The sequence below is a fragment of the Doryrhamphus excisus genome, linkage group LG5 (genome assembly GCF_037039965.1).
Source record: "Doryrhamphus excisus strain RoL-2023G ecotype Guam linkage group LG5, RoL_Dexc_Guam_v1.1, whole genome shotgun sequence".
NCBI classification, from domain to species: Eukaryota; Metazoa; Chordata; class Actinopteri; order Syngnathiformes; family Syngnathidae; genus Doryrhamphus; species Doryrhamphus excisus.
In genome coordinates, this window is record NC_136361.1 from 1,747,455 (window position 1) to 1,760,293 (window position 12,839).

A 12,839-nucleotide genomic window follows, 5' to 3' on the forward strand; every position below is an offset into this window, starting at 1 on the left:
TTGCTTGCATCAAGGACCAGAAAGAATGAAAACGGGGGAAAAAAACAATTAGTGTTCACCCATACTTACGGGTGCACCTTTCTCTCCAGCAGGACCTGGGGGACCTTGAGGACCAGGTCTACCAGACAGGCCAATTGGACCAGCTGAACCAGCAGGACCTCTCTCACCAGGAGAACCCTGCAGGAAGAGAGTAAGAAATTCTAAGTAACAAACAGGTATATTAGCACGTAACACTGATTTACGTGATGCGCCTGAATGCCTCATGTGAACTGTACTATAGTGCATAAAAAGGTTATAGGTGATAATCTGATGCAATTTGAGCACGGGTTAATTTCGTCATTGATGTGCATTTGTTTCAATAATCATTTCTAATTATGTTTAGGTGCAACAAGCAAACAAAACAAACAAGGTGTGAAAAAAACAAACAATTGTTTGTATTGTACAAAACAAACAAACAATAAAAATCACAGTTCACCTTAGCGTGTTCTAAATATGTTTTGGGTCACGAGACTGAAAACCTTGGGACGTACATCCAGTATCAGGCATCAAATGTTTACTGGCTGCTTTTTAGGAAGACTTGCCTTTTTTTTTAAATCACTCAAGCGAAGCAATGCAATGTTCACTTGAACGCCTTTAATACGACGGGAAATCCAATTCAAGATGTTTATTAACTTTGTTCCCAACAAAGGTGTGGGGGGGGAGGAAGTGTTGAAAAGCTAAATAAGTCATTCATTTCATGAAGCTGAACCTATCAAATCATTTCACTTCAGCAATTTCTCATTTAGGTGCGAGCCACACTTTACCCCCGTGGCGTTAAAATGAAGTCAATAAGCTTTGAAAATAGTTGCAATCATCACGTGGCTCTCAATGCAATGCCACTCCGTTATGCATATGATTTTCACATTCAAACAAATGTACTTACAGTACCTAGACACTATGTAGGCTTTACTGACTACGTTTTGTATTGATACATGCCAGAAGGCAGTGAATTTCTAATATAATATTCCTCAATTGTGATCATGATGACAAATGCCTCCATCATGCTTCTTCAGTGCCGTATGAGTTATAATTAAGGGTTCAATATTTTATAATATGTCAAAAACAAAACATTAGAGTACTTACAACAGGACCAGGTGGACCCTGGGGACCTTCTCCTCCCTTCAGACCAGCTGGACCCTGAAGATGAACAGGAAGAAATTGACGTTCATTTAAAACTGTGTGAAATTTCCTCGAGATGAAATATGAGGGCCGGGACTTCTTATTCTGTTTAGTTGGCGGCCATGAAAACGTGTTCTTACCGTGGCGCCAGGCAGACCTCGCTCTCCTGGGAAGCCTCTGAGGCCAGGAGGACCGTCCTTGCCGGATGAACCCTGGGGTCCGGGGTCTCCCTGAACACAGAAATGATCCGAAAGGATGACGCAAATTTGATTGATAAAGAAGTATTCAGTGTAAGATTGTCATTGATGGTGAATTGAAAAAAAGGACTGTCAATAGCTTTTTCTCAATTTTTTAAATTGAAAAAATTCCACGAGTAATTGGAAATTCTGCGAGTAATTGATACCACCATCAAAATTTTTACTTTTGTGTCTCACAGCAACAAGGGTGCCTTCAAAAAGCGACTAACAAGGTGCGATAGTTCAACACTTAAAGCGAAAAAAACATGAGCAATGAAGCGGGAAAAATGGCTTATTTTCAGAGAAAAAACTATAAATTAATATTTTTGGACCAAAAAAGCTGCACATTTGTGGGACCGTGAAAGCCGAATCACAACTGTGCGAGGATCTACTGCATATCATATTATTGCACATTCATGTTTTTGCATTATCAATAACCATGTAAAAAATATTGAAACTGGAGAGGATTTTGGTCTGTGCTCTCCAAGCGTCTCCCCAGCATACTAAAGCTTGGACCTGAGTGGGAAGGAGGCGAGAAAATGGGTCTGCGAGTAGCAAAGTGTTTAGAGTGATCTGACAGACGTGATTAGATTGTCTGCTTTAAGGGGAGAAGGCAAGAAAATGGAAGAAAGCAGAAGACTTGTGAGCGGAGGGATGGATGCAGGGGAGGTTCCATGTGACAGAAGAAATTCTCAAAAGTGTCTTAATGGGCGCTAAAAGGCCAGCCAGAGAATTAGTCATGTATGTTTGACAGCCATACAGTTAATATTAAAACATAGTAAAAGACAGCAGAGGTTCAATGACTAACATTATGTGGGACATTTGAGATCTATTCTTACTCATCACTAGAAATTAATTAACACTTACCTTCGCTCCCTCCTTGCCAGCAGCTCCAGGGAGACCCTGTTCTCCAGGTGGACCAGGGGGTCCAGGGTGTCCTCTCTCACCAACAGGACCAGTCTCTCCAGTGGGTCCCTACAAAAAAAAAAATCAGTGCAAGGCTTGAACGTGTCTTATTTTTAACATAAGCAGCCAAAAAGTAGCTAATTTTACATCAAGAAAATAATATGTCCATAAATGCATTTTTAACTATACAGACATCCCTATTATTAATCCAAGAAAGTGCATATTTAAGCAAAATGCATGTGCTTTTCTTTGCGTAGATAAAGCATACAAATAGCTAAATGAACAATATAACTCATTCAAAGATAATGTGATGATATGAACTATGAAAATATTCCATTTCTAAATAAAGAACGCTAATTTGTGGAAATTCACCTATCAATTAACCATGATAAAGAAGGGATTAATGTACTACACTTTTTACCTGGGGCCCAACAACACCTCCTGGGCCTGGTGGACCAGTTTTTCCTTGGAAACCCTGCAAGAAAAGACAGACGTGAATTTTGTTTGCATAAACGGCAGATGATAACAGCATGTGGCATTCAAACTATGGCGACATTTAATGTTTAGTCAACAAAATATGAATGAATATTGTCACAGTGCCGCCTATGTTAGTGTCTCACAGTATCACTTCATCTACTGTAGGTAGTCGCCATGGCATTGCGTAATCTCAGGAGCATGTCTGCTTCTTGACTCAAGAACAACTTGAATGTCAGAATAAAAGACACTCGGTTCTCCGGGGGTTTGGAGGGGGGGTTGGGGGGCGGAAGCTACTGAACAATTAGTTGTAAAAAAAAACTGCTGAATAAGTCACACAGATCGGTGGATGCAGTGATGTCGTCCCTAAGGATACGCTTTACCCTTCCTTACCCTTCATAGACACACTATATGGTTATGTTGGAATATTTGGAAATTCACGTTGCCAGTCTGTCACGACGTTTTTTTATTTACCGTTTTTGAAGATGATATTTCAATGTGGAGAAGGGGGTTAAACACCGTTTCCACCCGTCAGGCTCGCATTCAGGTTGGAAACCTGATGCGGTCGGGTGTTTAGCTCTGTCATTGTGATATAATACGTCTATCGATGTATTATTTAGCGGGAACACAAATCGATGAGCGACGTGACAGAGATAAACGCTCTTCATTTTTATTTGCACTTCCCGCAATGCAGTGTCTGCTAACAGAGTTACAGGCACACGTGAACATGTTTATTGCTGGTATCGATCCACGTATTGGATGCCTACGAGGCGCACCCTTTGGCCATAAATCTACGTCTGTTAACGCTGGAAGGAAAAGTGTTTTGTCTTTCGGGTGGCAGGAGGGAAAAGGACGCGGCCATGTGGAAACTTTTTGGAAGAATCCGTCAACCGAGGGTGCGCCGATGCATATCCAGCATGGAACAAATGCCTACCAGTCCGTGGACCTGATTCAAGAAACAATCAGGTTGAAGTGACAGGAATACAGATATATAAACAATGGACGTGTATGTTTTGGGGGTTTAAGGACCCCCTTAAATCAATAACGCTAATGTTCATGTTGTGGCCTAATAACACGATACATTTTTAGGTACTCACTGTCTCACCACGCTGGCCAGGATGTCCAGGCAGTCCGTCCTTTCCAGGCGGTCCCTATTAGAACCAAAAAAAAAAATTATTACCACGATCAGTAGTTTGGTAAACATATCGACTTAAAGTGCTTATCAATACTTACAGGTGGCCCCTTTGGTCCAGGGAAGCCCACTGGTCCCTGAGGTCCTTGAGGACCCTACAATAAATACATAGGACAGTCAGAACCGTACCAAAATCAAATACAGAAGGAAATCTAAGGAATTAAAGCGAACAAATGGAATATGTTGGAGACGCATAGTAATGCGTGATGCCTACGATGGCCTCGTGTTTAATCAGACTCATGGACTTACTCTCTCACCGGGCGGACCCGGAGGACCGTCGTTGCCTGCCGTACCCTGCAACACACAATCAGTCGCTTGGTCATTTGGAATCTTTGATCAACATCTACGTTTTCTGTACAAGAGTAATAATGAACGTACCTTGGGGCCTGGCTTTCCTGTCGGCCCTCTTGCTCCTCGAGCCCCACGAGGACCCTAAAGAAGAAAAACAGACTCTAACAAAACAATACATACCACTTTGTGCATAAACCATTAGAATTATGACCGCGACGCACCGTTGGACCCCTTTGACCTCTTGGACCAGCCTTGCCTGCAACACCCTACGAGAGAACCAGCACTGGTTATCTTATAATATGGATTATGATAATTATATAGAATAAGTATCAGTATATGGGCCACAGGGAATTTCTTACCCTGGCACCTTTCTCCCCATTGGCACCTGGGAAGCCGGGGAAACCACTCGAACCCTTTTCGAAAGGAAAATTAAATATACAATTTAGTTTTTTTCTTCAATATTTATGGTAGTCTTGTAAATTGTGCATTTGAGGTCATAGTAAACTCTTGTGATTTTTGTTTTGGGGGTTTAGGGACCCCCAAAAGGCGGGGAGCAACCAAGAAACCTGGAGTTCGTGTTTGTTTTGTGATGTTTGACACCAAATTTCACAACAAGAGACTTAAATGCACACGTTGCATTGGAAATATTAATAATCACATTTTTTAAATCATATTTTAGAGATGCCATTGGACGCCACTAACATACCTTAGGTCCTTGTCTTCCTGGATATCCTGGCAATCCTGGAACTCCCAGTTTGCCCTGAATCATATTCAAGTTAGCCAAGCAGAAGAAGAATTATTTTCCATAAAAATGTCCATAAAGCGCACCTTTTCTCCAGCAGGACCGAGGGGACCCGACTCTCCACTGGGGCCGGCTCTGCCCTTAGGACCCTCAGGACCATCCTCTCCACGGGGTCCGAGCATGCCAATCTCACCCTAATGTCCAATTAGGCCCGGATAAAAGTTAATATCGCCAGGATGTGTGAAGGAAACATGGAGGGATGACGTTTTCCTCACCCGGTCTCCTTTGATTCCCATGTCACCTTTGAAACCTGGGAAACCATCTTCACCCTACAACAACATACGCTTTTTTAGTTATTATTTCCACCTGCTGAGGATGAAATGCTGCCATCTGCTGGCCAGATTGTGAAGCACGTGTTTAATAACCCAATGCAAACCCATGCACAAAGCAAATGCTACCTAAAGTTTTGCATTAATAATAATAATTCATGTTGCAGAAAAAGGTTTAAGTCCGCGTCTGCTTGTGTCACCTGTCGTCCTTCATTCTCTTTGACGGATGCTGCAGCACATCCTTCCTACCACACACACTTGAGGTAAAGCCCATCCCTTATTCATGACAACCCCGGCCCCCAAGGCTTTGGATTTTTGCTTTAATAATTCAGAAACACACATGCATATCAGTTACTATGGAGACAACAGCATCACAGTCTGATCGTCTATTTCACACGGCGCGCTGGCGGCATCGATCTCCATCGAACGCCTCCGATATTTCAAAGACGGAGTCGCTTAGATTCTCACACGCACATACAAACAGAACAGGGAAAAAGGCAACACTTCAAACGCCCGGAGAGGAAGTGAATTGTTCTTTGAAAGCAGGAGAACCCTGGAGCGTGACGGCTTCCACTGGTGGAGGTCAAGGTGTGACCTCTGTGGAGCTGCAGAGAATTCACAAGAACTGGTGGCACCTCAGACTTCCTTTGGTCTTCAAACCGTATCAGAGGAAGACACTAAGCACGAGATCCCGCCTCTAAGACAACTGAGGTTCCATAAATAACGACCAATGAGGTTGACAGAAACAGAGAAACGTGATTGACGAAGCATCGCTTACTTTCTCTCCCTTTGAACCTTTCAGTCCCCGGACGCCATCAGCACCCTGAAGGCCACAAAGCACATTCCGAATCAGAATCATATGCAAATACCAAGTAGAAGATGAACTCGGTTCCTGAAGGAACGTACCTTGACACCGCGAGGGCCGGGATAACCAATGGGACCCTGCGGACCCACCGGACCCTGGAAGAAGATGTAAAGTGTACTTATACTTATATTTGTAACATTATTATGGTATCGAAAGTCAAAGATTAGCTCCTACCTGGCCTCCTTTCTCACCGGCTGGACCCTCCTTCCCAGGATGACCCTGTTAAACACAAACGGCTTTAACCACAAGCGTAAACACGCCAACGGCGGTCCAACGGGTAAATGAGAAGATATGGCAAACAACGAGTCCATCCTTTTCTTTGCATGACTTTCAATGCAAATGAAAAGAACGTGCACGTTTAATACAAACATACTGCATGACACGAGTATGCGTGTATACTGCGAGGTGCGTGTAGTAGTATTATAGTCCGTATTTCTGCGTGGGAAATGCATCACCACGTACGGGTGGTCCATCCGCTCCGGGTAATCCAGGTAACCCGGACCTGCCCTGAGGTCCCTGCAGAAGAAAGAAAACCGCGGGTTAAAAAAAGGTTCACTATTGGTTCTAATGTAGAATTATGGGAGAATTATCCCTACGTACTTTTTCCCCAGGTGGTCCGATGGGGCCTTGGGGACCGGGGAGACCCTGTGACGTTACAACACACAAATACAAGTCAGTCTCGGTTGCTATGGCAACACACACAATAAACTGTGGAGTATGTGTTAAGATTGAGCCGGTGGAAGAATGTTAAGCTTGTGTGTGATGAATAAGCATCCTGTGCGCATGTTAAGCGATTGTAATAAAGTTTTATCCCGATTCTGGACTGTTTTGATGGCCTCTGCGTGTGTTTGTGTGTTGCGTGGCATTCGAGCACACTCCAGCTTGCTCCGACAGGTGTGGCACCCCCGCCGGAATTCCTCCAACATGAATAGGATGCTTTGAAACGTATCCACCCCTAAAACACCCCCCCCCTCCTTGCTCCGCCTTTCCCAAGATATCCGAGATAACCCACGTGTGTCTTCAGCCCCAATTAGTTTGGAATATTTGACGTGTGCGGCATTTTCAGGTGAATTGATGGCGATTGAAGGAGTTCACCTGAGTCCCTGAGATCCCCTGTTGACCCGGTGGTCCGGGTTCTCCTTGCGGTCCCTAGGAGGAATGAGGAATAGTCAAAACAAACACAAGTGTCACTCGGACTGTGCATGTTAGGATGTGGTTTCTGCCTAGCAACAAGATAAATACAGGCAAGAAGGCGGATTAAATGTAGAGATTATTTTTGTTGCGTTAGCCTATCAAGCTAACATATGACCTGAAAAGAATCCCATTATAGCAACATCTTTTTTTTCGTTATTCATTTGTTCCAAACGTTCTGACAAAAAAAACAAGGCCATTGTTTCCATGAACAAATAAAAAAAAATACAAATAGCTTTTTATACCAAAATATGTATTTTATTTTAAATGTTTACATAAATACTATTATTTTAAAAATATTTTTTTAATGTTTACATGAATACTAATATTTTAAAAATATTTTTAAAATGTTTACATGAATACAAATATTTTAAAAATATTTTTAAAATGTTTACATGAATACAAATATTTTTTAAATGTTTACATGAATACTAATATTTTTAAAATATTTACATAAATAAAAACATTTTGTTGCCTGTCTGTGATGGAAATGTCTTCATGCCATGAAAAAAGTGTTTTGATGTCATGGTTCCTTCTAGCGGGACTTTCCCAGCCGTGGATCATGCTTGAGTGCAACAATTACGTCCGTGTCATAACAAACGGTGAACAACACCTCCATCGCGTGGCAGAGACGTAAGCGAGGGGCTATTTGCTCCTTGGAGGCATACACATGACCTCCGACCTCACAGCTGTGAATCCTGCAGGAATGTGAACATCCTAAACCTGCAAAGTTCTACATCACACGAGAGGCACCGTACAGTATTCCTACAGCGCCTTACCATGTTTCCTTTGGGACCCGGAGGCCCGTCTACGCCAGCCACACCCTGTGCAGGACGACAAAGAACAAAGGTTTACGTCATCGCAATGACAGGAAGTGATGTATTCATGGCTGGTGTGGGAGCTGGTCGTACGTACAGGCGATCCGGGGGGGCCTGGGGAACCCCGAGGTCCCAATAAACCTCTTGGGCCCTGCGGGAAAATGACACACATGCACTCCTTGTTATCTGTAGTGGAACGGCACCCCCTTGTGGCTAAATAGGAGACTACAGATGGTGCACCCATTCCGTTCTGGATGAATGAACTCATCCAAAAGTCTCGTCTGCAGTCCTTACACTCTCGCCAGCCAAGCCTCTGGGCCCGATCTCGCCATCCTCGCCCTGTGGAGAGGAAAACCTTCATTATGTGTGAAATAGAGCAGGATGTTTGCTGTCATGGGGGGGGCAAGGTGGAACAATAGCGTCACCTGATCATGTGACTCAATATATCATCACCTGGCCAGCGTTCCTCTACGCTATGTGCAGTAAGTTGTTTAGGATGAGTCTTACAAAGTACTTACTCTCTGTCCATCCTCTCCAGGAGCCCCCTGGGGTCCCATTGGCCCTGGCTCGCCCTGGCAAAGACAAGGAGATGAAAATAATCAGCAGTTTTCACATAACAACTAATATGATCTTATCCTGCCGTATCAACATGTGGCTTTGTGATACTTTTCCATTTTAGCAACACCATGTCCTTTTATTGTTTATTGTTTTTATTGTCAAATATTTATTTCAAAGTATTTAAAAGTTTATAGACACTTTAACATGTTATTGGGTGGGATAGTGTCCCCAAACTTTTGAGTGTTGGTGTAAATAGGTGATGTGGTAAAAGCTGTTTGAGTGCAGGAATTCACTCAGCAGCATTTTTCATAAAAAACAAACAATGGGGTGCGATAAAAATGTTGATAGATTCATGCAGGTGCTTTTTTTGAACCCCCCCCACAGGTGTTCACTCATCACATTGGGATTGCAGGATGGTCTGCACTGATTCCCACATGATGACAACCACATTTAATTACTAAAAGCTTCAAAGTCACATATTGGGGAAAAAAATGTAAAAAAGACATAAATATAAACATTAATATATTATACATAACTGCAAAAAGGAATAAATGTTGAACGATATCAATAACTGCAGCCGCACTCACCCTGTGTCCTTTTTCACCGGGCAGTCCGGGAAGTCCATCAAAGCCTCGGTCCCCCTAGAAAACCCCCCAATGATGAGCTGGATGCCATTTGTACCAAAGCTAGTTCTCAATTGCTGCCATGTGTACCTTGCTGCCCGGCTCGCCCGGCATCCCGCGTGCACCGTCGGCTCCGGCCCGGCCCTGGAAACAGGACGGTGATCGGTCATTGAACGTTATGTTAGGCTGTTAGGATGCTAGGATGCTATCGCTACACACAAATCCATTCATTATCATTCATCATTCGTGGACATGTTTTTACTTTGACTTGTTCGTGACTTGCTCAGAGCTGCTTGATGTTTTTTAGTAACCAATTAAGTCAAGACGTTGACTGCATGTCGATGCTAATCAGGCCCTCTCATCCCCGCTCGATGACGGACTTATTTTGGCATTTTCAGACAGATTAACAAAGCAGCCATCGGTCCCTGGGGTGGAAGGCGTGCAGGGCTTTAAGCACGTATCAAACCATTGTTTGTTGGGTTGCTGGGTAATCCTCTCACAGTACAAACCACACACACACACACACACACACGCACGCGAGAGCAGGCCGGGGGGGTCACCGAGTTCACTCACCCTTTTACCAGGTTTGCCAGTTTGTCCTGGAGGCCCTTGAACGCCACGTGGACCCTGTAAATGCACGTCAGGAATATTCAGTCACCAATCTTTATATTTATAAAATAAAACAAAATTATATAATCACCAATAATAACCCAGGATGTGCCTATCATTTATTTCAATGAAAATAAAAAATAGAAAAAAATAACCTGGGATGTGTCTCTTTAAATTAAGTTTTTTAATGCAAATAAAAACAAAAAAAGACATCTAATTTTGGTATTTATTTGGATAATTTTTAGTTAGTTTGTTTCACCTGAGGACCATGGTCTCCACTTTCACCCTTCAGGCCAGTAGAACCAGGTAGACCCTTGAAAAAGGAGAGAAGACAAATCAAGTCAACAAGAAATTTGTCACCAACAAAGGCAGGGTTTGTTTCAGTGTCACCAGCAGGGGGCGCTGATTCGCTACAATCCAACATAGTAGTGGTGGTGGTGGTGGGGAAGCAATACTATACAACCATGCTCTATCTATCATTGCTGTCATGATTATTCATATTTATTCCATGAAAACACATTTAAAGCAAATGAACATGAAGGCGGAACAAACTGGCCATTATGCAAACCAAATATATTTGCATATGTGATGAAGACCAAAGCCATTGAAAGCTCATGAAGTGTCTTGAAAAGTCTTTGTGCATCTTGCAGCAGATAATGAGTGGATGTGTATCAACAAGCCCGAGAGGGAGGAAGTGGAGGGTGGGGGGTGGGGGGGTAGACACACGTCCATTTCCTAGGCAGCTGCTAGCACCCAGATAGCAACAAGCTGCAAGTGCTGATGCTACAACATACCCCCCCCCCCCTCACTTGGCACCTCAGGGCTTGGCTCAACTTAGTGGGGCTTTTTTCTTTGTTAGTTTTAATGAGTGGAATAACAATAGATGCTATGTACTGTATGCTCCTTTTTCAATGAATATTGTGAATGTGTACTTTCATGTCCAAATCCAAATTAATATTTGAGATAAAGTTACTCACCACTGGCCCGGACCTTCCTGTCAGGCCCATTGGCCCTGGGGGTCCTCTCATAGCCAGCTGCCAGGTAAATAAGAAGTCATATTAGGATGTATATACACACATGACAACACGTCACAGGCAGCTTTTCTGGCACTTCTGGCTGATTTTTCCCACAAAATTATAGTTACAAATATATTTTTAATAATGTTTGTGATACAATGCTTGACTTTCCTCATACAGCAATCCCTAATTCTTCCAAAATGTGTGCAAAAATTGTGCGTAAATTAATTGAATTAAATTAATGATTAACATTTATTTTAAATTAATTAAAATAATTATTATTCAAATTTAATTATTTAATAAACACAATAAATAAATTCTAGACACATAAAAATACAAAATAATTCTAACTGAATGTTATAATAAAAAATAAATATTAGAAATAAATATAATAACACAAGCAACTTTCTTTGGCCCCATGGTGGGTTATTTCGCAGTCACACACTTAGTGAATCAGGGTACTTTGTTTGCGTGTTTTATTCCGCAGGCAAACGGACTACATCATTAGCGGTAATACGGTACCAAAATAGAAGTTTGGCAGTGTTTGATGTTTTTTGTATGATTGGTTGGTTGCTGAACCAGGGTTCTCCTGGTGATAACGTCCTGTTCTGCAATGTTAAAGAGTCCCATTTTGACATTGTAAAGATGTTTTGCTCTGAAGCCCAGCAGACACGTACGGATATGTTGTCCACCTGTCAGGCTGAGAAGCCCGTGGAGTATTTTTAACAGCCTCTCCCGCCCGTCCATCTGTTCCAAGTGGCCTTCAAGGCCTTTTTTATGTTGTCAGTCTGCAGCCTGCTGGGCTTGTCCCTTTTCAATCCTGCACGCCCACTAAAACCCAGCGTACGCACCCGACCCCGTCCTAATCTACTCACTCTGGCCTGGGAGAGGATGGCCTGAGCCTGGGCTTCTTGGGCCGACACCACCGGTCCCTTCTCGCCGTCCCCGCCGAAGCGGAACTGTTGGACACAAAAAACAAAAGGCGGTGAAAGGCTTTCAGTCGCACGTTATGATCCGGTGGGACTGAACGTACCGGCAGCATGAGCATGGTACCAGGGGGCCCGGGCAGGCCATCAGCACCGGGGAGACCAGCACGACCAGGGGGACCCTGAAGGGGATCACATGCGGGGATGATCAGTGTCAAATATAATCATCAGACCGATACGGGAGGGGGTGGAACAGGTGTGAGGCAAGTGGGGGCAGCAGCTTGAGAAAAGTCAAGAAAAACCTGTTTTCAAACCTCATGCTAAGCTAACTTCAGTTATGTCAAAGAAATAATTCATTGAGTTCCTTCAGTGAGAGAGGAAACTGTTTTCAGCGAGTAGGGAGTGGTCATTTGAAAGTCAAAACTTTATTATTTTATTTTTTTTTATGTAATTTTTTTTATATATTGTGATAAATACTTTTTTAAAAAAATAAAAAAAATGCTACGGTCAAACAAATTACTGCCCCCCCCATTTCTGCTGTTAATTTTTCTTAAAATTTAATTTTAAAATGTGCTAAGGGCATTTTTGCAGTTTCATTAATTTTCTTTTAAATTTATTTTTACATTTTTTATGCTCAATAATGCAAGGATTACAACCACTACATTTCAAATATCAAATAGTCGATAAACGATCTCTGAGGAAATGCTCACGCTGCCACACACGGCAGGTCCTTTTATAGAAAGGAAGAGACCAGCACTATTTACATATCCTTGAATAGCACATCTATTTCAAATCCCAAAACAAAACACACCCCGACATTCCAATTCTGCACGAGTCCTATGAAGGCAGCACGGCGGCAGTAAATACAGGATGCTAACGCTGCTTGTTAGTCTAGTTAACATTTA

At 42.7% G+C, this 12,839-nt stretch overlaps 1 protein-coding gene across 3 annotated transcripts in view; it reads right to left on the minus strand.

Annotated features, from left to right (window-relative positions):
• The window catches only part of col11a1a (collagen, type XI, alpha 1a), a 53,876-nt gene that overhangs the window by 11,549 nt on the left and 29,488 nt on the right, over positions 1-12,839 (minus strand). For all 3 annotated transcript variants that reach the window (XM_078790559.1, XM_058060307.2, XM_058060306.2), the window contains 31 exons: positions 12,042-12,116; positions 11,884-11,967; positions 10,970-11,026; positions 10,252-10,305; positions 9,957-10,010; positions 9,474-9,527; positions 9,348-9,401; positions 8,721-8,774; positions 8,497-8,541; positions 8,300-8,353; positions 8,164-8,208; positions 7,289-7,342; positions 6,794-6,838; positions 6,656-6,709; positions 6,368-6,412; positions 6,235-6,288; positions 6,107-6,151; positions 5,275-5,328; positions 5,086-5,193; positions 4,964-5,017; positions 4,617-4,670; positions 4,479-4,523; positions 4,345-4,398; positions 4,216-4,260; positions 4,008-4,061; positions 3,872-3,925; positions 2,722-2,775; positions 2,262-2,369; positions 1,299-1,388; positions 1,123-1,176; positions 70-177 (listed from right to left, as the gene is read on the minus strand). In XM_078790559.1, coding sequence (XP_078646685.1) covers positions 70-177; positions 1,123-1,176; positions 1,299-1,388; positions 2,262-2,369; positions 2,722-2,775; positions 3,872-3,925; positions 4,008-4,061; positions 4,216-4,260; positions 4,345-4,398; positions 4,479-4,523; positions 4,617-4,670; positions 4,964-5,017; positions 5,086-5,193; positions 5,275-5,328; positions 6,107-6,151; positions 6,235-6,288; positions 6,368-6,412; positions 6,656-6,709; positions 6,794-6,838; positions 7,289-7,342; positions 8,164-8,208; positions 8,300-8,353; positions 8,497-8,541; positions 8,721-8,774; positions 9,348-9,401; positions 9,474-9,527; positions 9,957-10,010; positions 10,252-10,305; positions 10,970-11,026; positions 11,884-11,967; positions 12,042-12,116 — 1,863 coding nt within the window. The remainder of the gene's footprint in view (positions 1-69; positions 178-1,122; positions 1,177-1,298; positions 1,389-2,261; positions 2,370-2,721; positions 2,776-3,871; positions 3,926-4,007; positions 4,062-4,215; positions 4,261-4,344; positions 4,399-4,478; positions 4,524-4,616; positions 4,671-4,963; positions 5,018-5,085; positions 5,194-5,274; positions 5,329-6,106; positions 6,152-6,234; positions 6,289-6,367; positions 6,413-6,655; positions 6,710-6,793; positions 6,839-7,288; positions 7,343-8,163; positions 8,209-8,299; positions 8,354-8,496; positions 8,542-8,720; positions 8,775-9,347; positions 9,402-9,473; positions 9,528-9,956; positions 10,011-10,251; positions 10,306-10,969; positions 11,027-11,883; positions 11,968-12,041; positions 12,117-12,839) is intronic.